General features: G+C 39.2%; 1 protein-coding gene and 1 non-coding gene across 2 annotated transcripts; one reads left to right on the plus strand and one right to left on the minus strand.

The window, feature by feature from the left end:
* Positions 1-7,656: 7,656 nt before the first annotated feature.
* On the plus strand, positions 7,657-8,193 carry LOC130976500 (uncharacterized). The gene has a single exon (XM_057901378.1). It carries the CDS (start codon positions 7,657-7,659, stop codon positions 8,191-8,193), a length of 537 nt encoding a protein of 178 aa, XP_057757361.1.
* A 15,815-nt stretch (positions 8,194-24,008) lies between these two features.
* On the minus strand, positions 24,009-24,116 carry LOC130950239 (small nucleolar RNA R71). Its single transcript, XR_009073545.1, has one exon. It is a non-coding gene; the product is annotated as a small nucleolar RNA R71 (small nucleolar RNA).
* Between the last annotated feature and the right edge of the window lie 2,508 nt (positions 24,117-26,624).

Genomic DNA, 26,624 nt, shown 5'->3' on the forward strand with positions numbered 1-26,624 from the left:
AAAATAATTAAAATTTTAAACTAGATTAAGAAAAGAGTTCAAAGCAAAGTTGAATAATGAAAAGAAAGTCAATTAAATCAGGATGAAAATGAAGTATTAATAAAGACAGTAATTCCCACAACATTGGCATATGCAATGAATGTTATTAAATTTTCGAAGAAATTTTGTAGGAGACTAGAAGTAAGGGTAGCTAAGTTTTGGTGAACAAGAGTAGGAAAAGATAGAGGAATTTATTGTAAAAGTTGAAAAGATATTTCAATGAGTAAAAAAAGTGGAAGTTTAGGATTCAAAGATTTTGAAAACTAAAATCTAGCTCATTTGGGCAAACAAGCTTGGAGATTGATACATAATCTTGGTGCAATATGTGCACAAATTTTGAAAGTCGTTTACCTCTTGGATTGTAACTTTTAAGAAGCGACAAAACAAATGAATGCTTCGTGGATTTGGAAGAATATTTTGGAAGGAAGAGATTTTTTTGAGGAGGAAATAAAGATTGAGTATAAGATACGAGGTTAATGATGGACATTTGGAAACATAATTGAATTATAGCACATAGAAAAATTAACATGGTAAGAAGGGGGATAATTAAGAAAAGTAAATGAATTATTGGATGAGGCTGTAGATAAAATTGTAACAAAATTCATAGCATTTTCTTATCTCATATCGGGGAAAAAATTTTTAAAACTCCATTCAGTTTGACAAATACAGAGAATTCAGTAATCTGGCCATATCAAATAGATGGTGAGTATGCAACATATTTTTAAAAATCAATTCAAATGAAAAAATGTCGAAGAATGCAGTTTGGATTAATAAGAAAACTGGGCTATAAGAAGATTGAATTGAATGGAAATTAGAAAATCAGTCGATCAAACCGAACTAAAATTGGCCAATTTTTAAAATAGTATAGTTATAAAAATCGAATCGGACCGATTAGTTTGACCGGAAAACCAATAATTTTAATTGTTATTCAGATGGAGCTATAATAGTATTTGAGATTCTAAAATTTTCCAGTTCATCTTTAAATTTTTTTTTATATTTGGTTAAAAATCATTTATGAACTCATTGAACTTTATATAAATAATCTCTTCTGCACAAAATCCTTTATTTGTATATTCTATATGTTTTTGAAATCTATGAGTAACATAAGAATATTTCATCATTGGATTTTGGGATCAAACTTTGCGAGCTTGTCTCTTGTATTAAGGTCGAAATTGATGGAAATAAGAAATGTTGAGTGATAAACCACTATTTTATAGTTTATCTTGCATTTAATTAAGTGGTTTCATCAAGTCTTTACCCACTTATTCATATGAACTGCATGATTTTACAATCCCTTCCTAAGTTTATTCTATGGTTGAAAACTTGCTTCCTAGAGATCTTTAATTTGTGTATTTCAATTCTCCTTTATATCCATTCGATGCCGTAATCCGTATGTTAAGTGTTTACAGGGCAGGAATGGCTTAGAGAATGGAGAGGAAGCTTGCAAAAATGGAAGGAACACAAGAACCTAAGGAGATGACCAGCGAGCATCGACGCGCGCGCATGACTCACGCGAGCGCGCGGAATGGAGAAAGTCGCAGCTACGCGTGTGCGCGCCTGACGCGTACGCGCGAATTGGAGTATGCACGAATGATGCGCATGCGTGGACGACGCGTCCGCGTGACAAGAAAAATCGTTGAATGACGCGCACGCATGACCAACGCGTACGCGTGACCTGCGCGATCTGCAGAAATAACAGAAAATGCTGGGGCAATTTCGGGCCGAGTTTTGACCCAGTTTTCAGCCCAGAAACATAGAATAAAGCCAGAGAATGTGCAGAGACTCGACAGACATCAACACACATTTCCATTAGGATAGTTTTAAGATTTTAGATCTGAATCTAGAGAGGAACTACTCTTCCTCTAGGTTCTCTTTACATTCATAGTTTATTAGTTCTATGCTTTTTTGCTTCGGATATTGAAGAGTCATCACCGCCGTTGAAGATACTATTCTAGTTTGTTCCCTTACTTGCTCTTTTATTTATTCCATATTCTTAATTCTTGTTTAAAGTGGTAGTTGGATTATTTTCATGGATTGTTGATACAGAGGATTACTTTTATTTTTAATTAATTTTTAGTCTCTATTTTATTTAATTTATTATGTCTTCTTCTTATATTTTTCTGAGTATTATATTCATGTCAATGGAGTAGATTCCCTACTTGACATGGGAGTTGATTAAAAGGAGACACATGAGTTGGAAGGCTTAAGTGAAGATTAAACTAGAAGTTGTTGGCTGGTTCTGTATTTACTAACGCTAGACCTTCCCAAGGGAGAGGACTAGGATTTGTGAATAAGAGTTAGCTCAATCACTTGACTTTCCTTTATTTAGTAAGGGTTAACTAAGTAAAAACAACAACCTTTTTGATACTACACCTAAGAGATCCCAACAAGGATAGAACTTCCAGTTGATCATTCCCCCAGTCAAGGCCTTTTTATTTAAAATATTAATAATCATTCTTAGTTTTTATTTCTTTAATTTACAACTATTTAATTGCTAATTATAAAAACTCAACTCTCTTGAAAACCCCTAATTAATAAATTAGCATTCTCTCTGCAACTCGTTGGGAGACGACCTAGGACTCATACTCCCAGTATTTTTCATTCTAATTTTGTGACACCCTTTCTAAATTGATACGCGGAATCTTCATTGGTTAAGAGCTATACTTGCAACGCCGTTTTCTCTATAAACTCTTAATCGGTGATTTTCCGCCACGTCAATTTTTGGCGCCGTTGCCAGGGAGTTGCAACAGTGTGCTAATTTATTGGTTGGATTTTTATTTTATTTGCATTTTATTTTATTACCATGAACTGTATGTTTCTTTCATTGAATGACGCGTTCACTTCCTGATCCGAGCCTACCCGTATTTGATCCTGAAATTGAAAGAGCTATCTCACGTATAAGGCGGGCTCGGCGTCGGTTAGCCTTTTTGAGGACGAATTGGAAATGTCATTTAAGGAAGAAACATGCTCCCCTTCTACTGATTCGGTTGATTTGAGCGCAGAGGACATGGCAGCTCCCAGGAGGATTACTCTTCAGGAGGCAGGAGCTCCAGACTTTACACTACCACCTTTTCAAGCGCGTCATCCAAATCTGGGTGCAGATATTGAACTGAAGACTCTACTAATTAATCTACTGCCAAAGTTTCACGGCTTACCTGCTCAAGAGCCTCTCAAGCACCTCAGAGATTTTCAGACAACCTGTTCTACTGTTAGGCGTTATGGTGCGACTGAGACTTCTATTCTGCTAGCCGCTTTTCCGTTTTCTCTTGAGGGGAAGGCGAGAGAGTGGTACTACACTCAACCTGAAGCAATTGTTACTAACTGGGATACGCTCCGGAGAGAATTTCTAGAAAAATACTTTCCAACTGAAGTTACTGGTAGACTAAGGAAAGAGATTTCAATGATCATCCAAGGCGAATCCGAGACTCTCTACGAGTACTGGGAGCACTTCACTAATCTCCTAGACGCATGCCCCCACCACATGATTGACAAGTTGGTGTTGCTCGGCTACTTCACACAAGGCATGAAGCCTCAGGATAAGACTACATTAGATGGTGCAAGCAATGGTTCTCTGAAAAAGTACAAGACCACTGATGAAGCATGGCAACTGATCGCCAACCTGGCTGAGTCTGCTCGGACTCACAAGCGCAATAGGAACAACCACCCCAAGGCCGTGGCAGAGGTTTCCTTTAGCAGTGAGAATACTGCTCTCACATAATCACTATGTGAGATGACCAACCTACTGAAGCAGATACAACTGGGCCAGCAACAGTCTCAACCTCCTTCACCACAACGTAGTCAACAACTGATTTCTCAGAGAGTATGTGCAATATGTGATGATTATAGTCATTATACTGATGAATGTCCACAGTTCCAACATGAGGACAACACATTGGTAGCTACTCACAATTTCTATGACCGTCCGAATCAAGGATACTATCAACAAGGCAGCAACTATAACCAAGGTGGGAACTTTAACCAAGGTTGGCAGGACAACTCCAACCAGGGTTGGAGAGATAATTCTAACCAGGGATGGAGGAATAACTATAATAGAGGAGGCAGAGACAAAAATAAAAATCAGAGGTGGAATAATAACAACAAACAGCAGAATTAGAACCAGCCTTACAGAGCACTTCATCAAAGGCAGTCCCAAACACCTCAGAACAGCCAACAGCAGACCCCTCAGATTACTTACCCCCTTCCTCTTCTAATGACGAGTTACTACACTCGATTGATTAAAGACAAAAGACCATGGAAAACAACCTCACTTCTACCTTGAACGGTCTAAACTCTACCTTGCAAGCTCTTGTCTCACAGATTAGATCACTGAATAACTCCAACAACCAGCCTTCAAATTCCAATAGAATCCCCTCTCAACCTTTACTCAACCCCAAGGGAGGTATCAATGCCATCACTTTGAGATCCGGAACCACACTGCAAGTGAGAAATCCAGAGGAGCCAAGACCACTAGAACATGCCCCAATGGAGGACATGGTTGAAGTGGAGGAAGTTGAAGAAGATGATGAAGTGCAAGACTTGGTTGAAGAAGAAATACCTCACCCCAGGAATGGAGCACCAAAGGAAGCAGAAGCTGCAAATGGTGCCATTCCTATCCCATTTTCACACCTTGCACGGAAGTCCAGAAAGCAGATGGAACTTGATCCCAAAATGGTAGAAATTTTCAAAAAGGTTGAGGTAACTGTACCCCTTTTTATGTTATTCAACAAGTATATAAATATGCAAAGTTTCTGAAAGATTTATGCATACATAAAGATAAAATTAATGAATTAGAAACTATTCCTTTAGGTAGTTCTATATCTGCTTTAATGGGAGGTATACCTGAAAAATGTAGTGATCTAGGTCCATGCATGGTAACTGTACCATTGGAGGTGTATTATTTTCTGACTGCATGTGTGATTTAGGAGCATGTGTTAGTATAATGCCTTTTTCTACTATATATGATGCTTTGAGGCTCCCTCCCTTAAAAAGGTCGACAGCTCATTTTGTGTTAGCAGATAAAAGCATTTTTACAGTAGTTGGAATTGCGGAAGATGTATTAGTGAGCATTAAGGGGCTCACATTTCCCATCGACTTCTATATCCTGGAAATGCCCCCTAATGACTCAGGAAGACCGTCATCAATCCTACTTGGAAGACCATTCCTGAAGACTTCGAAGTTCAAGCTGGATGCATTCTCAGGAACTTACTCCTTTGAGATAGATGGCAGAGTAGTGAGTTTCAGTTTGAATAAAGCTATGAAGCACCCTCCGGAAGATTATTCTATCTTCCAGTGCGACATCATTGATGAAACTGTAGCTGAATTTCACTAAGAAAAAGTAGAAGAGAAACACTTGGAGCAAGATCCAAGTGTGGGGACACCCTCTGAACATAATGAGGACACTTTGCCATTATCACTAACCCCGGATGATCCAAAGCCTAACTATGAGCAGAGATCGGAATTGAAGCCCCTCCCTCCACACCTCAAGTATGCTTACCTTGAGGATAATCAGAAGTTCACAGTTATCATTGCAAGGGAACTCACTTCCAACAGGAAGAGCAGCTGCTCAGTGTGTTGAGACAACACAAGAAAGCAATTGGGTGGAGCTTGGTGGATATAGTAGGAATCAACCCTCAAGTTTGTGAGCACAGAATATTCTTAGAAGAGGGATCAAAGCCTGTCCATCAACTCCAAAGAAGATTGAATCCCACCATCTTAGAAGTTGTCAAGAAAGAAGTAACCATGCTACTTGAAGCATATATTATTTACCCCATCTCAGATAGTGAATGGGTCAGTCCAGAAGTCTAGGGTCACAACAGTAAAGAATGAGCATGGAGAGCTCCTGACAACTAGAGTGCAGAATTCATGGAGAGTTTGTATTGATTACAGGCATCTCAACCAAGCTACTCACAAGGATCATTACCCTTTGCCATTTATTGATCAAATGCTTGATCGCCTATCACGTAAATCCCACTACTGCTTGTTAGATGGTTATACAGGCTATTTTCAAGTTCATATAGCTCCTGAGGATCAGGAAAAGACTACTTTTACATGTCCATTTGGGATTTATGCTTACAAGAGAATGCCCTTTCGCTTATAAAATGCACCGGCCACTTTCTAAAGGTGCATGATGAGTCTTTTCTCTGATCTTATTGAGAGCTGTATGGAGGTTTTTATGGATGATTTTAGTGTATACGGTGATTCCTTTAGCCTTTGCTTGGATAATTTAGATAAAGTATTAGACAGGTGTGTTAGTTCAAACCTTGTATTAAATTTTGAAAAGTGTCATTTTATGGTAAAACAAGGGATTGTTCTAGGACATGTTGTCTCTCATACTGGTACTTCTGTAGACCCAGCAAAGGTAGATGTCATTTCTAGTTTGCCTTACCCCTTCTCTGTGAGGGAAGTCCGTTCGTTCCTTGGCCACGCAGGTTTCTACAGGAGATTTATTAAGGATTTTAGTAAGGTAGCATTACCTTTATCCAGACTACTGCAGAAAGATATCAAGTTTGAGTTCAGTGAGGATTGCATGCAAGCATTTGATAAGCTGAAGATCGCCCTGACTCAAGCTCCAATTGTGAGAGGACCAGACTAGAGCCAGCATTTTAAGATTATGTGTGATGCCTCCAACCATGTAGTAGGGGCGGCACTGGCTCAGCGTGAAGGTAAGGATCCTTTCGTAATAGCTTATACGTCTAAGACCTTAGACGCTACTCAGTCTAATTACACTACTACTGAAAAGGAGCTTCTTGCTATTGTTTTTGCTCTGGATAAATTCCGAGCCTATTTACTTGGTACTAAGATAGTAGTGTACTCGGACCATGCAGCTCTAAAATATTTATTAACTAAAAAAGAGTCCAAACCAAGGTTGATACGGTGGATACTGTTGCTACAAGAATTTGACTTAGAAATTAAGGATAGGAGTGGTAACCAAATTTTAGTGGCAGACCACTTGAGTCGCCTTGAGCACATTATGGATGACTCCACTCCTATCAATGATGCTTTTCCATTTGATAGCTTGTATGCACTATCTGAAGTAGCTCCTTGGTATGCACCTGTAGCTAATTTTCTAGTTAGTCATACTTTCCCTGCCAATTTTACTAAGCATCAAAGAGACAAGCTGAAAAGCGAGTCCAAATATTATATATGGGATGATCCATATTTATGGAGGTGTGGTGCTGACCAGGTAATTAGAAGGTGTGTACCCCAATCAGAATTCCAGTCTATTTTAGAGGCTTGCCACTCTTCTGAGAGTGGAGGATATTTTGGCCCTCAAAGGACATCTCAAAAAATTTTAGATTGTGGATTCTGGTGGCCTACTCTTTTTAAAGATGCTGCTAATTTTTGTAAATCTTGTTCCTCTTGCCAAAGGTTTGGTAATATATCTAAGAGGGATGAGATGCCTCAACAGACTATGCTTTTCTGTGAAATTTTTGATGTTTGGCGCATTGACTTCATGGGTCCATTTCCAAACTCTAGTGGTTACCTTATATACTGTTAGCTGTAGATTATGTTTCTAAATGGGTGGAAGCAATTCCTAACCGTACTGATGATGCTAACACTTTTGTTTCCTTTGTTAGAAACCATATTATCTGTCGCTTTGGATCACCACGAGCAATCATGAGCGATCAAGGTACTCACTTTTGTAACAAGAGACTAACAGGATTATTGAAAAAGCATGGGATTGTTCACAAAGTAGCAACAGCTTATCATCCCCAGACCAATGAGCAAGCAGAGGTATCTAACAGAGAGATTAAACACATTCTGGAGAAGATAGTAAAGCCTCATAGGAAGGACTGGAGTGCCAAGTTACAAGATGCGCTCTGGGCATATCGAACAGCGTACATGACACCCATTGGGATGAGCCCTTTCTGCTTAGTGTACGGTAATGCTTGCCACCTTCCAGTAGAAGTGGAACACAAGGCTTTCTGGGCTGTAAAGGAATGCAACATGAATTTTAAGGAAGCTCGTGTTGAAAGGAAGCTGCAACTAGCAGAATTAGAGAACATTCACCTAGAAGCATATGACAACTCCAGGCGATACAAGGAAAAGATGAAGGCCGTCCATGACAAGCACATAAAAAGGAGAGAATTCAGACCAGGGGAGTTATTTCTTCTTTACAACTCCAGACTGAGGCTTATGCCAGGCAAACTTTGATCAAGATGGGAAGGTTCCTACATAGTAGAAAAGGCAGAGCCATACGGAGTTTTTCACCTGCGTCATCTTTCTAGCTCCAAATTCATTAAGGTCAATGGACACTGCCTAAAGCTTTATCATGGTGAAAAGATGAAGGATCACAAAGAGCTAGAGGTCTTCCTCCTGGAAGACCTACCAACAGAAGCAGAATGAGCCTAAAGACTGTCCAACTTAAGGATGTAAAAGCAAAGTGCTAGGTGGGAGACAACCCACTATGGTATGATCGTTCCGTTTCAGCCATCCACGCGTGCGCGTCACTCACGCGCACACAAGACCCTGCGATATCGACGTAAATAGGTGTCTGGCAGAAAGTTATGATGGAATGGGGCTGGAATTGTGCTGGAAGCACAAGCCTCATCACGCGAACGCGTGCCCACCGCGTCCGCGTCATTATTCAAATAGAGGCCATTCATGCGTGCGCATCACCCACGCGCGCGCGTCACCCTAAAATTTTGGCAATGTGCGTATGATTCAGAGACTTGTGCATGCGCGATGCTGCTTTCGCGCCAATAGCACAAATCAGGTCACGCGTATGCGTGACCCACGCGTCCGCGTCACCTGAAATTATCACAAACCACACGATTGCATGCCCCACGCATCTGCTCACCTGAAATTATCATAAACCACGCGACTGCATGCCCCATGTATCCGCGTCACATGCGACGCACAGCTTACCCAGATCGGCGCCATATATCTTATCTTTTCTTCCCCAATCCTAATTTCTCTTATCCCTTCTTATTTCTTTCTTCTCCCTTCTTCCTTCTTTATTCTTTCTCACTTTTCACTCTCTCCTCCCTTATTTTTCACATCCATTATCAAGGTTCTTTACTTTTCCATTATTCTTTTTCTTTTTATTTATGTTTTCTTCTTCCTTTTTCCTTTTTTTTTCATTATCTATGTTTTCTTTTTCTTTCTTTTTCTTTCTAGATTCTTTTAGTTGGTGTTAGATGTTTAGTTGGATGCTTGTTTTCTTCTATATTTTGCTTGTGAGTGTATTACGAAATAGCTTGACAATTAATATTACTTCTTAAAAGGGTTGCTTGCATGTTCAATTTAATGCTTTCAATAACATATTTACCCCGCATGCTAAGTGTTTGTGAAAAAGCCCGTATGGCATTGTGCATTATTTTAAATTATTCTATTCTACCACTCTAATGCCTATTTTTCACAAAACCCCTTTTATATTTTATTGATTAAATATAATTGTCAATACAAACAGATTGTTAGTTTGAAAGAGTTGATAATCTAACTTGGACATTTAATGCTTGATCTATGCTACTCATGCCTTTGCCGGCATGCCAATAAATATCTTGCATCTAATTGCCATCACATGCACTTGCTATGTTTCCATTGATGAACTGATCACATGTAGTCATGACCATGTGTTAACGACATCCTTATTTACAGTGCATTGATTATCACATATCATATCCTCTTCCTTGCTCTAACGCTTGTAATTTTAAAGTACTTACCTTTTCCCTTTCAGGATGGCCACCAAGAAGTGTAAAGAGAAAGCTACTCCCAAACCACCAGCAAGGAAAAGAACAAAAAGAGCACTAATGGCAGAGCCATCTTCAATAGCTGTAAAACCCTCAACAAAGCGAATCAAGAGGATCATCAAGGTCGATGAAAAAGAGAAAGCCTTTCCAGCAAAGGACACTGCGCCGTTCACTAACCGCTACTGTGAGCAGATGTTCCCCATCCTGGCTGAGAGAAATTATAACAATGAGTACCTTCTTATCCTCCCGACAAACATTGTTGTATTTGTTAAGCCCCGAATTGAACAAATACAATGGAAATTCCTACGGAGACAGTCATGGCATGTCAATCTTTCATGGGTAGTTGAATTCTACTCAAACTTTCACATGCCAACCCTGCAGTCTGTCTATGTCCGTCAGAAGCAAGTCCCCATAACGGAAGAGACCATTCAGCGAGCTTTAGATCTTTCCCCTGCCCCTGAAGGATTGGACGCATTTCAAGAAGCCTCTGTCCAACGCTAGACATACAAATTTGACTGGGACGCCGTTCTCAGAGTTATAGCACAACCTGGCAGCAGATGGATCTATGGATACCACCGATCCTGACCTAAGGGAATATTGGCTTCAGCACTAACCTTGGAGGCTCGAGTATGGGCACAGATTATGTCCCACTACGTCTTTCCAAGCACTCACGAGTCCTCCTTCACCGTAGACATGGCTATTCTACTCTGGTGTATCGTTACAGACCAGCACCTCAATTTACCAAGACACATCCGAAATGCTATGGGACATGTACAAATTGCGGGCAACTTACCTTTTCCCGCCTTGGTTTCGGATCTAGTCTCAGCATCCGGAGTCTCCTACAGAGCTGGGGATACCAAGACCATACTTCCGCGGGATGATTAGTATGTCCCTAACGAGAAATATATTAGACTTCCAGCAGCCACGACTAGCCGGCCTACAGAACCGGCCGGAGATATTCCTTCTCCTTCCACATCACAAGCACCTCCAACAAACCAACTGCTCTATCAGATACTTGAGAGATTGGACCGGCTAGACCGGCAAGGAAAGCAAAGAGAGCGCCGTGACAAGCGCCAATTTACATACCTCAAGGAGCTGCTTGTTGGCAACCACCCACCCGAGGAAGATCCGGACTCCACTTCTTTTACCAGCACCGGGAGCCATGACGGTCCCGCTTGTGGAGACACTGCTATCAGCCCCCTTTGTTTCTGACAGATGACACCGAGGACGGTGCAAAGCTTTAAGTGTGGGGAGGTCGGTCAGTACCTGAATTCCGGAGGTAATTTCTCTTTCTTAAACACCAATAGGATATTTATTTTTCTTTTGTTAGAATATGATAAATTGCATAGTAATAGGTATTTGCATGCATGTTCTAATTGGTTGAAAAATAATAAGTTTTTTTTAAAACCTTGTTTTTGAAAAATTTCACTAATTTAGATTAAATTTTTTTTGTTAAAACTTGTTTGAAGTTGTATTTGGAACATAAAATGATAGCTAAGAACACACAACCCGTGAGATTTGAGCTTAATTACATGGTTACATTATTTAACCATAATATTTTATTCTTGTGTGTTTTCTTCTCTATAATTGTAATCTTTTGCTTTGTTCCATCCTAGATGTCCATTATTTAGTGTATTTAAATGTATGCATATGATTGAGGCCATTAATTATTTTAGCTCACTTATCCCAAAATAGCCTACCCTTTTAATTACCCTTGTTAGCCATTTTGAGCCTTTTAAATCCCATTTCTTCTATATTTTACCACATCACTAGCCTTAAGCGGAAAAATAATTAAATACCCCAATTGAATCTTTGGTTAGCTTAAGTTAGAGATTGTGTATCAATTGAGTATGGGAAGATCGTGGGAACATGGGTTAATAAAGGAATATTTCGTGATAAAATAAAGGGAATTTGTGTACCTACTCATATAAGACCAGAAAAATTAAAAATCCATGTGCATTGATAATGTTATATTTATTTTTATGTTTAAAAAACAAATATTCAAGTAATTAAGTAATTAATAAGGGGACAAAATTACCCCAATGCTAAGTTGAGTTAATGAAAAGATCAATGCATATGTTATAAAAATTAAAAGAAAGGGTGATGCATGAGTATATAATACAAAAGTGAGAATTTTGGGTTGCTAGGCATGAATTTAAAAGTTTATAAAGTATGTATAGGTAAGAGCTTAGGTTAATCAAGGATTCAATTTATAGCTCACTTAACCATATATATATATATATCCTTACCCTTATCTTGGCCCTATTACAACCTTGAAAAGACCTCATGATGTTTGCATTGGTACATTAAACACTTGTTGATTGGTTAGGTGAAGAACAAGGTCTAGGAAGCATGACTAGAGAAGAATAGAGTGATTACCCTATACACTTGAGTGATTAGAGTGCACATACACCATCAGTAACGGTTCAATGCTTAGTTCTATGTTCCCTGCTTTCATGAGCTATCTTCTTACAAGTTTACTTGTCTTTACTGTATGAATTAAATTAGTGGAATTTGGTTCATGTTTGTCTTGAAGAACTTATTTACTTTTAACCAAGTAGACAAAATTATCTTAGTATATAGTTGCATTCATATACATAGGTTGCATTGCATTGCATGAGTCTTACTTTTTCCTACTTGTTTATTTTATCTCCTTGAGCTAAGCATGAGGACATGCTAATGTCTAAGTGTGGGGAGATTGATAAACCACTATTTTATGATTTATCTTGTGTTTAATTGAGTGGTTTCATCAAGTCTTTACCCACTTATTCATATGAACTGCATGATTTTACAATCCCTTCCTAAGTTTGTTCTATGGTTGAAAACTTGCTTCCTAGAGATCTTTAATTTGTGTATTTCAGTTCTCCTTTATATCCATTCGATGCCGTGATCCATGTGTTAAGTGTTTACAAGGCAGGAATGGCTTAGAGAATGGAGAGGAAGCTTGCAAAAATGGAAGAAACACAAGAACCTAAGGAGATGACCAGCGAGCATCGAAGCGCGCACATGGCTCACGCGAGCGCGCGGAATGGAGAAAGTCGCAGCGACGCGTGCACGCGCCTGACGCGTACGCGCGAATTGGAGTCTGCACGAATGACGTGCACGCATGGACCGCGTACACGTGACAAGGAAAATCGATGAATAACGCGCACGCGTGACCTGCGCGATCTGCAGAAATAACAGAAAACGCGAGGGCGATTTTGGGCCGAGTTTTGACCCAGTTTTTGGCCCAAAAACACATAATAAAGCCAGGAAACGTGCAGAGACTCGACACACATCAACACACATTCTCATTAGGATAGTTTTAGGATTTTAGATCTAAATCTAGAAAGGAACTACTCTTCCTCTAAGTTCTCTTTACATTCATAGTTTATTAGTTCTATGCTTTTTTGCTTCGGATATTGAAGAGTCATCACCTCCGTTGAAGATACTATTCTAGTTTGTTCCCTTACTTGCTCTTTTATTTATTCCATATTCTTAATTCTTGTTTAAAGTGGTAGTTGGATTATTTTCATGGATTGTTGATACAGAGGATTACTTTTATTTTTAATTAATTTTCAGTCTCTATTTTATTTAATTTATTATGTCTTCTTCTTATATTTTTTTGAGTATTATATTCATGTCAATGGAGTAGATTCCCTGCTTGACATGGGAGTTGATTAAAAGGAGACACATGAGTTGGAAGGCTTAAGTGAAGATTAAACTAGAAGTTGTTGGCTGGTTCTGTATTTACTAACGCTAGACCTTCCCAAGGGAGAGGACTAGGATTTGTGAATAAGAGTTAGCTCAATCACTTGACTTTCCTTTATTTAGTAAGGGTTAACTAAGTAAAAACAACAACCTTTTTGATACTACACCTAAGAGATCCCAACAAGGATAGAACTTCCAGTTGATCATTCCCCCAGTCAAGGCCTTTTTATTTAAAATATTAATAATCATTCTTAGTTTTTATTTCTTTAATTTACAACTATTTAATTGCTAATTATAAAAACTCAACTCTCTTGAAAACCCCTAATTAATAAATTAGCATTCTCTCTGCAACTCGTTGGGAGACAACCTAGGACTCATACTCCCAGTATTTTTCATTCTAATTTTGTGACACCCTTTCTAAATTGATACGCGGAATCTTCATTAGTTAAGAGCTATACTTGCAACGACGTTTTCTTTATAAACTCTTAATCGGTGATTTTCCGCCACGTCAATTTTTGGCGCCGTTGCCAGGGAGTTGCAACAGTGTGCTAATTTATTGGTTGGATTTTTATTTTATTTGCATTTTATTTTATTTTATTTTATTACCATGAACTGTACGTTTCTTTCATTGAATAACGCGTTCACTACCTGATCCGAGCCTACCCGTATTTGATCCTGAAATTGAAAGAACTATCTCACGTATAAGGTGGGCTCGGTGTTGGTTAGCCTTTTTGAGGACGAATTGGAAATGTCATTTAAGGAAGAAACATGCTCCCCTTCTACTGATTCGGTTGATTTGAGCGCAGAGGACATGGCAGCTCCCAGGAGGATTACTCTTCAGGAGGCAGGAGCTCCAGACTTTACACTACCACCTTTTCAAGCGCGTCAACCAAATCTGGGTGCAGATATTGAACTCAAGACTGCACTAATTAATCTACTGCCAAAGTTTCACGGCCTACCTGCTCAAGAGCCTCTTAAGCACCTCAGAGATTTTCAGACAGCCTGTTCTACTGTTAGGCGTTATGGTGCGACTGAGACTTCTATTCTGCTAGCTGATAAACCCCATTTGTAGGGTTTATCTTGTGCTTAATTTAGGAGATTTTATAACCTTTTACCCACATTTATTCAATGAAATAGCATGGTTTTATAACTTCTCCCTTAATTGTGCTTAAGAGTGAAAACATGCTTTTTAGGACTTAAAATAGCTAAATCTAATTCACCTTGATTCCATTAGATGCCTTGATATGTTTGTTAAGTGATTTAAGGTTTAGGAGGCAAATATTGGATCAAGGGAATGAAGAAAGAAAGCATGAAAAGTTGGAGAACTCATGAAGAAATGAAAGAACCGGAAAGCTGTCAAGCCGACCTCTTCGCACTTAAACAACCATAACTTGAGCTACAGAGGTCCAAATGATGCGGTTCTAGTTGGGTTGGAAAGCTAACATCCAGGGCTTCAAAACGATATAAGATTTGCCATAGTTGCTATACGTATGGTGGTGCGTACGCGCATAGTACGCGTACGCGCCGTTGCTGCCACCTGTTTCACTTAAAGCAAAACGTGGCCAGCGATTTTAGAAGCCTTGTGGGCCCAATCCAACTCATTTCTGATGCTATTTAAGCCAAGGATTGAAGGGGGAATCAATATACTTTACAAACTTTTAATCATTAGCTTAGTTTAGTAGTTAGAAGTAGTTTCTAGAGAGAGAAGCTCTCACTTCTCTCTAGGATTAGGATTAGGATTAGGTTTAGCTCTTAGATCTAGGTTTTAATCTTTGCTTTCTTCTACTTCTATTTCTCAATTCCTTGTAGTTACATTCATTCTTCTCCTATTCTTTTGGTGTAATCTCTTTTATGTTGTTCTTATATCTTGTTGTAGATCTAGTTTTGTTCCTTTCTTTCTCTTTCAATTCAATTCAAGGTAAATCATAATAATTGTGTTCCTTTTGATTTGTTGTTATTAATTCCTTACAATAATTGTTGTTAGATCTTGCTCTTGTTGTTGATTTACTATGTTTTCCTTTTATGCCTTCCAAGTGTTTGATGAAATGCTTGGTTGGATTTTAGAGTAGGATTTTATACTCTTGGCTTGGAAAGGTAACTTAGGACCTCTTGAGTTACTAATGTCCAAGTGATTGATGATTGGGAGCCATTGACTCTAGTTCTCACTAATTGAATTAGTGGAGAGTTAGGACTTATGGACTAGGATTGATATAGCTCATTTGACTTTCCTTTACTACTAGTTAGAGGATGATTTAATGAGATTAATCCTTGCCAATTCTCATATTGTGGTTAGTGATTAGGATAGAGATCCTTGACCACCAACACTTGCCAAGACCTTTTTGGCCATTAGTTTACTTTCTTGCCATTTATCTTTCATATTTCTTATCAAAACCCCCAAAATAACTCACAACCAATAACAAGACACTTAGGGAGAACGACCCGAGGTTTGAATACTTCGGTTTATAAATTTTAGGGGTTTGTTTTAGTGACAAACAACTTTTTGTATGAAAGGATTAGTGATTGGTTTAGAAACTATACTTGCAACGAGAATTCATTTGTAAAATTCTATACCATCAAAAATCTAATCATCACTAGCCGCTTTTTCGTTTTCTCTTGAGGGAAAGGCGAGAGAGTGGTACTACACTCAACCTGAAGCAATTGTTACTAACTGGGATACGCTCAGGAGAGAATTTCTAGAAAAATACTTTCCAACTGAAGTTACTGGTAGACTAAGGAAAGAGATTTCAATGATCATCCAAGGCGAATCCGAGACTCTCTACGAGTACTGGGAGCACTTCACTAATCTCCTAGACGCATGCCCCCACCACATGATTGACAAGTTGGTGTTGCTCGGCTACTTCACACAAGGCATGAAGCCTCAGGATAAGACTACATTAGATGGTGCAAGCAATGGTTCTCTGAAAAAGTACAAGACCACTGATGAAGCATGGCAACTGATCGCCGACCTGGCTGATTCTGCTCGGACTCACAAGCGCAATAGGAACAACCACCCCAAGGCCGTGGCAGAGGTTTCCTTTAGCAGTGAGAATACTGCTCTCACACAATCACTATGTGAGATGACCAACCTACTGAAGCAGATACAACTGGGCCAGCAACAGTCTCAACCTCCTTCACCACAACGTAGTCAACAACTGATTTCTCAGAGAGTATGCGCAATATGTGCTGATTATAGTCATTATACTGATAAATGTCCACAGTTCCAACATGAGGACAACACATTGGCAGCTACTCACAATTTCTATGACCGTCCGAATCAAGGATACTATCAACAAGGTAGCAACTATAACCAAGGTGGGAACTTTAACCAAGGTTGGCAGGACAACTCCAACCAGGGTTGGAGAGATAATTCCAACCAGGGATGGAGGAATAACTATAATAGAGGAGGCAGAGACAAAAATAGAAATCAGAGGTGGAATAATAACAACAAACAGCAGAATTAGAACCAGCCTTACAGAGCACTTCATCAAAGGCAGTCCCAAACACCTCAGAATAGCCAACAGCAGACCCCTCAGATTACTTACCCCCTTCCTCTTCTAATGACGAGTTACTACACTCAATTGATCAAAGACAAAAGACCATGGAAAACAACCTCACTTCTACCTTGAACGGTCTAAACTCTACCTTGCAAGCTCTTGTCTCACAGATTAGATCACTGAATAACTCCAACAACCAGCCTTCAAATTCCAATAGAATCCCCTCTCAACCTTTACTCAACCCCAAGAGAGGTATCAATGCCATCACTTTGAGATCTGGAACCACACTGCAAGTGAGAAATCTGGAGGAGCCAAGACCACTAGAACATGCCCCAATGGAGGACATGGTTGAAGTGGAGGAAGTTGAAGAAGATGATGAAGTGCAAGACTTGGTTGAAGAAGAAATACCTCACCCCAGAAATGGAGCACCAAAGGAAGCAGAAGCTGCAAATGGTGCCATTCCTATCCCATTTTCACACCTTGCACGGAAGTCCAGAAAGCAGATGGAACTTGATCCCAAAATGGTAGAAATTTTCAAAAAGGTTGAGGTAACTGTACCCCTTTTTATGTTATTCAACAAGTACATAAATATGCAAAGTTTTTGAAAGATTTATGCATACATAAAGATAAAATTAATGAATTAGAAACTATTCCTTTAGGTAGTTCTATATCTACTTTAATGGGAGGTATACCTGAAAAATGTAGTGATCTAGGTCCATACATGGTTAACTGTACCATTGGAGGTGTATTATTTTCTGACTGCATGTGTGATTTAGGAGCATGTGTTAGTATAATGCCTTTTTCTACTATATATGATGCTTTGAGGCTCCCTCCCTTAAAAAGGTCGACAGCTCGTTTTGTGTTAGCAGATAAAAGCATTATTACAGTAATTGGAATTGGGGAAGATGTATTAGTGAGCATTAAGGGGCTCACATTTCCCGTCGACTTCTATATCCTGGAAATGCCCCCTAATGACTCAGGAAGACCGTCATCAATCCTACTTGGAAGACCATTCCTGAAGACTTCGAAGTTCAAGCTGGATGCATTCTCAGGAACTTACTCCTTTGAGATAGATGGCAGAGTAGTGAGCTTCAGTTTGAATAAAGCTATGAAGCACCCTCCGGAAGATCATTCTATCTTCCAGTGCGACATCATTGATGAAACTGTAGCTGAATTTCACCAAGAAAAAGTAGAAGAGAAACACTTGGAGCAAGGTCCAAGTGTGGGGACACCCTCTGAACATAATGAGGACACTTTGCCATTATCACTAACCCCGGATGATCCAAAGCCTAACTATGAGCAGAGATCGGAATTGAAGCCCCTCCCTCCACACCTCAAGTATGCTTACCTTGAGGATAATCAGAAGTTCACAGTTATCATTACAAGGGAACTCACTTCCAACAGGAAGAGCAGCTGCTCAGTGTGTTGAGACAACACAAGAAAGCAATTGGGTGGAGCTTGGTGGATATAGTAGGAATCAACCCTCAAGTTTGTGAGCACAGAATATTCTTAGAAGAGGGATCAAAGCCTGTCGATCAACCCCAAAGAAGATTGAATCCCACCATTGATAAACCCCATTTGTAGGGTTTATCTTATGCTTCATTTAAGGGATTTTATGACCTTTTACCCACATTTATTCAATGAAATAGCATGGTTTTATAACTTCTCCTTTAATTGTGCTTAAGAGTGAAAACATGTTTTTTAGGTCTTAAAATAGCTATATCTAATTCTCCTTGATTCCATTAGATGCCTTGATATGTTTGTTAAGTGATTTAAGGTTTAGGAGGCAAAGATTGGATCAAGGGAATGAAGAAAGAAGCATGAAAAGTTGGAGAACTCATGAAGAAATGAAAGAACCGGAAAGCTGTCAAGCCAACCTCTTTGCACTTAAACGATCATAACTTGAGCTACAGAGGTCCAAATGATGCGGTTCCAGTTGGGTTAGAAAGCTAACATCCGCGGCTTCGAAACAATATAAGATTTGCCATAGTTGCCACACGTATGGTGGCGCGCACGCGTATAGTACACGCACGCGCCGTTGCTGCCACCTGGTCCACTTAAAGCAAAACGTGGCCAGCGATTTTAGAAGCCTTGTGAGCCCAATCCAACTCATTTCTGATACTATTTAAGCCAAGGATTGAAGAGTAATCAACTAACTTTTAGCCATTAGTTTAGTTTAGTAGTTAGAGTTAGTTTCTAGAGAGAGAAGCTCTCACTTCTCTCTAGAATTAGGATTAGGGTTAGATTAATCTCTCTTCTTAGATCTAGGCTTAATTCATGCCTCAATTCACTTCCCCTTCATCAAGTCTTAATCTTCTCCTTTTCCTCTTTCTAGTTACGCACTTTAATAATTGTAATCCTTCATTTTGTTTTTTGGATAGATTGTTGTTCCTTTGTTTTCTTTCAATAATGCAATTTGAGGTAATTCATGATAATTGTGATTTCCTTTTGATTTGTTGTTATTAACTCTTTGTAATAATTGTTGTTAGATTTCATTCTTGTTGTCAATTTACTATGCTTTCCTTTTATTCCTTCCAAGTGTTTGATGAAATGCTTGGTTGGATTTTAGTGTAGGTTTTGTTCCTCTTGGCTTAGGTAGAGTAATTAGTGACACTTGAGTTATCTAATTCCTTTGTTGATTGATAATTAGAAGTTGCTAAGTGATTTGAATGGCTCTAAAGCTAGTCATTCCTCTAGGAGTTAATTAGGACTTGAGGAATCAAATTGATTCATCCACTTGACTTTCCTCCATGGTTAGAGGTTAACTAAGTGGGAGCAATGAACAATTCTCATCACAATTGAGGAGGATAACTAGGATAGGACTTCTAGTTCTCATATTTTACCAAGAGCTTTGTTAGTTGTTAGTTTATTTTCATTATCATTTACTTTTCATGCTTCTTATCCAAAACCCCAAAATAACTCATAACCAATAACAAGACACTTTATTGTAATCGCTAGGGAGAACGACCCGAGGTTTGAATACTTCGGTTTATAAATTTAGGGGTTTGTTACTTGTGACAAACAATCTTTTGTATGAAAGGGTTATTGTTGGTTTAGAAACTATACTTTACAACGAGATTTCATTAGTGAAATTCTAAACCCTCAAAAATCCAATCATCAAAATGGCGCTGTTGCCGGGAATTTGCAATGGTGTTATGTTATTGGTTATTGTATATATGTGAATAGTGTGAATATGTTTGCTTTTGTTAGCTCTTGCTAGTTTTAGGATTTAATTTTCTTGCTTCTTATTTGATTTTGTTTCCATTTTCCTCTTGCTATCATGAATTCTCACCTTGGCTATGAGTTTGGTTATCAATATGTTGTAGGAAATGAGGACTATAATGAAGATGTGTATCAAGAATGGAATAACCAAAGGTGGGAGGAGCCATATGCATATGATCAATCTTCATGGCAACAACCTCCACCAATGCACTATGAAGAAGAGCCATTCTATGATGCATACCAATCCAATGGCTATGGTAACTCACCTTGTGACTTCCAAGAACCACCACTGATGAGCGGATAATTTGTACGCTTTTTGGCATTGTTTTTAGTATGTTTTTAGTATCTTTTAGTTAGTTTTTATTATATTTTTATTAGTTTTTAATTAAAATTCACTTTTCTGGACTTTACTATGAGTTTGTGTGTTTTTCTGTGATTTCAGGTATTTTCTGGCTGAAATTGAGGGATCTGAGCAAAAATCTGATCCAGAGACTCAAAAGGACTGCAGATGCTGTTGGATTCTAACCTCCCTGCACTCGAAGTGGATTTTCTGGAGCTACAGAAACCCAATTGGCGCGCTCTCAACGGCGTTGGAAAGTAGACATCCTGGGCTTTCCAGCAATATATGATAGTCCATACTTTGCCCAAGATTTGATGGCCCAAACCGGCGTTCAAAGTCACCTACAGAAATTCCAGCGTTAAACGCCGGAACTGGCACCTAATTGGGAGTTAAACGCCCAAACTGGCACTAAAGCTGGCGTTTAACTCCAAGGAGAGTCTCTACACGAAAATGCTTCATTGCTCAGCCCAAGCACACACCAAAGTGGGCCCGGAAGTGGATTTTTATGTCATTTACTCATCTTTGTACACCTTAGGCTACTAGTTATCTATAAGTAGGACCTTTTACTATTGTATTTGTATTGAGGACTTTTGGGGTAGCTATCTTCGTTTTATGCTATCTTAGATCATTGGGAGGCTGGCCATTCGGCCATGCCTAGACCTTATGCTTATGTATTTTCAACGGTGGAGTTTCTACACACCATAGATTAAGGTGTGGAGCTCTGCTGTACCTCGAGTATTAATGCAATTACTATTGTTCTTCTATTCAATTCCGCTTGTTCTTTGTCCAAGATATCACTTGTTTTTCAACTTGATGAAGGTGGTGATTGACACTCATCACCATTCTCACCTATGAACAAGGTGACTGACAACCATTCTTGTTCTACAAGCATCTAAGGCTTAGTGAATATCTCTTGGATTCTTTAATCGGAATCTTCGTGGTATAGGCAGGACCTGATGGCGGCATTCAAGAGAATCCGGAAGGTCTAACCTTGTCTGTGGTATTCTGAGTAGGATTCAATGACTGAATGACTGTGACGTGCTTCAAACTCCTAGCAGGCGGGGCGTTAGTGACAGACACAAAAGTATCAATGGATATTATTCCGGCCTGACCGAGAACCGACAGCTGAATTCCGCTATGCTGTGACAGAGCATATGCAATCGCTTTCACTGAGAGGATGGGAGGTAGCCATTGACAACGGTGAAACCCTACACGAGCTTGCCATGGAAAGGAGTAAGAAGGATTGGATGAAGACAGTAGGAAAGCAGAGAGACGGAAGGGAAGGCATCTTCATACGCTTGTCTGAAGCTCTTACACCAATGATATACATAAGTATCACTATCTTTATCTTTTATGTTATTTTCGTTCATCATCATATACATTTGAGTTTGCCTGACTAAGATTTACAAGATGACCATAGCTTGCTTCAATGCTAACAATCTCCGTGGGATCGACCCTTACTCACGTAAGGTATTACTTGGACGACCCAGTGCACTTGCTGGTTAGTTGTGTGAAGTTGTATTGTTCACAATTTCGCGCACCAAGTTTTTGGCGCCGTTGCCGGGGATTGTTCAAGTTTTGAGCAAGCTTTTGGTAACAATGCCTGGGATTGTTCGAGTATGGACAACTAACGGTTCATCTTGTTGCTTAGATTAGGTATTTTTCTTCAGAGCTCTTAAGAATGAATTCTAGTGTTTCAAGGTGATGTTCTTATCATCACCAAAGCTGATTGATCATCATCAATTTAGCTCTTGAATGCAATGTCCTGCTGAAGCTTAGCTAGCTTTGTCTAATTCCTTTAGACTAAAGCTTTAGACTAACATTGCATGATTCCTGGAATTCTCATTAAGAATTTTGATACCTTTATTTTCCTTTTTACTTAATTTTCGAAAAAAAAAAACAAAAAAATTACAAAATCATAAAAACCAAAAATATTTGATGTTTCTTGCTTAAGTCTAGTGTCTCATCTTAAGTTTGGTGTCAATCGCATGCATTCATTCATGTGTCTTATGGATCCTCAAGAAATTTTTGATGATTTTTGTGTTCTAATCTCTAAATTCTATTGACTTGATGTATTTTGTGTGTCTCATATGCATTCTCACATTGTTAGTGTCAGTAGTATACAAACTGCTAAGTTTGGTGTCTTGCATGCATTTTTATTTGATTCTTATTGCATTGTGATTATTAAAAATCCAAAAATATTTTTAATTTGTGTCTTTTCAAGTCAATGATACAAAGAATTGGAGATTCAGAACATACTGCAGAGGAATTATACAGAAAAAGCTGAGCATTCAAAAATGCCCAGTGAAGAAGACAGACTGGCGTTTAAACGCCAGCCAGGGTACCTGGTTGGGCGTTTAACGCCCAAAAAGGTAGCATTTTGGGCGTTAAACGCCAGAATGTATACCATTCTGGGCGTTTAACGCCAGGATGGTGCTAGGGGGAAGATTTTGTTTTCAAAATCAATTTTTTTTCAAGTTTTCAAAGTTTTTCAAAATCAAATCTTTTTCAAATCATATCTTTTCAATCAAATGTTTTCAAAATCAATTTCTTTCCTTTTTCAAAGATACTTACTAACAATTAATGATTTGATTGAACATTTTTTGCCTTTTCTGTTGAGGAAGGTTTTATGTTTGAATCATATCTTTTTTTGTTAGGCAAGTCATTAATTTTTAAAATCATATCTTTTCAAATTGTTTTCAAATCATATCTTTTAAAATTGTTTTCAAATCATATCTTCTCAATCACATTTTTTTAAACCAATCACATCTTTTTAATCACATCTTTTTCAAATTAAGTTTTCAATCAAATCCTTTTGACTTCTAATTTCAAATCTTTTTCAAAAATCACTTGATTTCTTTTCCACTCTTATTTTTCGAAAATCAATTAAGTGTTTTTCAAAAATGTTTTCAAAATTTTCTAATTAATTTTCGAAAAGATTACTTCCCTCCTTCTCACATCCTTCTATTTATGGAGTACCACTCCTTCTCAATGCACAATTCGAACCTTATCTAATTAAAGTTCGAATTTTTTTCTCCTTCTTCTTTCTATTTCTCTTTTCCTCTGACACCTCAAGGAATCTCTATACTGTGACATAGAGGATTCCACATTTTCTTGTTCTCTTCTCTTTTATATGAGCAGGAGCAGAGACAAAGGCATTCTTGTTGAAGCTGATCCTGAACCTGAAAGGACCTTGAAGAGAAAGCTAAGAGAAGCATCTCTATCCCTGCCATTGGAGCAAACAACTTTGAGCTTAAGCCTCAATTAGTTTCTCTAATGCAACAGAATTGCAAGTTCCATGGACTTCCAATGGAAGATCCTCATCAGTTCTTAGCTGAATTCTTGCAAATCTGTGACACAGTCAAGACTAATGGGGTAGACCCTGAGGTCTATAGACTGATGCTATTCCCTTTTGCTGTAAGAGACAGAGCTAGAATATGGTTGGATTCTCAACCTAAAGAAAGCCTGGACTCTTGGGAAAAGCTAGTCAATGCCTTCTTGGCAAAGTTCTTTCCACCTCAAAGATGGAGTAAGCTTAGAGTGGAAGTCCAAACCTTCAGACAGAAGGATGGAGAATCCCTCTATGAAGCTTGGGAAAGATACAAATAATTAATCAGAAGATGTCCCTCAGACATGCTTTCTGAATGGAGCATCATAGGTATTTTCTATGATGGTCTCTCTGAACTATCCAAGATGTCCTTGGATAGCTCTGCTGGAGGATCTCTTCATCTGAAGAAGACGCCTACAGAGGCTCAAGAGCTAATTGAAATGGTTGCAAATAACCAATTCATGTACACTTCTGAAAGGAATCCTGTGAACAATGGGACTAATCAGAAGAAAGGAGTTCTTGAGATTGATACTCTAAATGCCATATTGGCTCAGAACAAGATATTGACTCAACAAGTCAATTTGATTTCTCAAAGTCTGTCTGGAATGCAAAATGCACCTGGCAGTACTAAGGAAGCTTCATCTGAGGAAGAAGCTTATGATCCTGAGAACCCTTCCATGGAAGAGGTGAATTACCTAGGAGAACCCTATGGAAACACCTATAATTCTTCATGGAGAAATCACCCAAATTTCTCATGGAAGAATCAAGAGAGACCTCAACAAGGTTTCAATAACAATAATGGTGGAAGAAACAGGTTTGGCAATGGCAAGCCTTTTTCATCATCTTCTCAGCAACAGACAGAGAGTTCTAAGCAGAGTACTTCTGACTTAGCAACAATGGTCTCTGATCTAATAAAGACCACTCAAAGTTTCATGACTGAAACAAGGTCCTCCATTAGGAATTTGGAAGGACAAGTGGGTCAGCTGAGTAAGAAAGTTACTGAACTTCCTCCTAGTACTCTCCCAAGTAATACAGAAGAAAATCCAAAAGGAGAGTGCAAAGCCATAACCATGGCCGAATATGGAGAGGAAAGAGAAGAGGAGGACGCCACTGAGGAAGACCCCAGTGGGCGTGCATCAATCTCCTCTGAGTCCCTCAATGAGGAACAATGGGAATCTGAGGCTCAAAATGAGACCATAGAGATTCCATTGGACTTACTTCTGCCATTCATGAGCTCTGATGAGTATTCTTCCTCTGAAGAGGATGAGTATGTCACTGAAGAGCAAGTTGCTAAATACCTTGGAGTAATCATGAAGCTAAATGACAAGTTATTTGGAAATGAGACTTGGGAGGATGAACCACCTCTGCTCACCAAAGAACTGGATGACTTGTCTAGGCAGAAACTGCCTCAAAAGAGGCAGGATCCGGGGAAATTTTCTATACCTTGTACCATAGGCACCATGACCTTCAAGAAGGCCTTGTGTGACTTAGGGTCAAGTGTAAACCTCATGCCCCTCTCTGTAATGGAGAAATTAGGGATCTTTGAGGTGCAAGCTGCAAGAATCTCATTGGAGATGGCAGAAAACTCAAGAAAACAAGCTCATGGACTTGTAGAGAATGTTTTGGTAAAAGTTGAAGACCATTACATCCCTACTGATTTCATAGTCCTAGAGACTGGGAAGTGCATGGATGAATCCATCATCCTTGGCAGACCCTTCCTAGCCACAGCAAAGGCTGTGATTGATGTTGATAGAGGAGAGTTAATCATTCAAGTGAATGAAGAATCCTTGGTGTTTAAGGCCCAAGGACATCCCTCTATCATCATGGAGAGGAAGCATGAAGAGCTTCTCTCAAAACAGAGCCAAGCAGAGCCCCCACAGTCAAACTCTAAGTTTGGTGTTGGGAGGCCACAACCAAACTCTAAGTTTGGTGTTGAACCCCCACATTCAAACTCTAAGTTTGGTGTTGGGAGGTTCCAACACGGTTCTGAGTATTTCTGAGGCTCCATGAGAGTCCTCTGTCAAGCTAATGACATTAAAGAAGCGCTTGTTGGGAGGCAACCCAATGTTTTATAGTTAACTATTTTGTTTTGTTATTTTATCTTTTTTGTAGGTTGATGATCATAAGAAGTCACAAAAACAATGAAAAAAAGCAAAAATAGAATGAAAAACAGGAAGAAAAACAGCACACCCTGGAGGAGAAGAAGCTGGCGTTCAAACGCCAGTAATGCTAGCTGTTGGGCGTTTAACGCCCAGTCTGGCACCATTCTGGGCGTTTAACGCTAGAAAGGGGCACCAGACTGGCGTTAAACGCCAGAAAAGGGCTAGAACCTGGCGTTAAACGCCAGGAATGGGCACCAGCCCGGCGTTTAACGCCAGAAATGGCTTAAAACGTGGATTTTGATGCCATTTGGTGCAGGGATGACTTTTCCTTGACACCACAGGATCTGTGGACCCCACAGGACCCCACCATCACTCTCTCTCTTCTTCCCCCATTCACCAATCACCTCAATACCTCTTCCCCATAAACCCCTCACCTATCAAATCCCATCTTTCTCTTCACCACTCACATCCATCCTTCATAAATCCCCACCAACCTCACCCTTCAACTTGCCTATGATGCAAGGAGATGAACATCCTTACACTAGAAGGGTCAACTTTGATCAAAGGTTGGACCAAGTCCTCACAGTCATATGTGAAGAGGGCGCACAATGGAAGAGAGATTCAAGAGGCAAGCCGGTTCAATTAAGAAGGCATGACCTCAAGCCCGTGGCTAGAGGATGGTTAGAGTTCATTCAACGCTCAATCATTCCCACTAGC

This window comes from Arachis stenosperma, chromosome 1 (assembly GCF_014773155.1).
Source record: "Arachis stenosperma cultivar V10309 chromosome 1, arast.V10309.gnm1.PFL2, whole genome shotgun sequence".
Classification (NCBI taxonomy): domain Eukaryota; kingdom Viridiplantae; phylum Streptophyta; class Magnoliopsida; order Fabales; family Fabaceae; genus Arachis; species Arachis stenosperma.

Excerpts from the sequence above, each read along its gene's own strand:
- LOC130976500 (XM_057901378.1), top strand. The coding sequence starts at position 7,657 with ATGAGCGATCAAGGTACTCACTTTTGTAACAAGAGACTAACAGGATTA.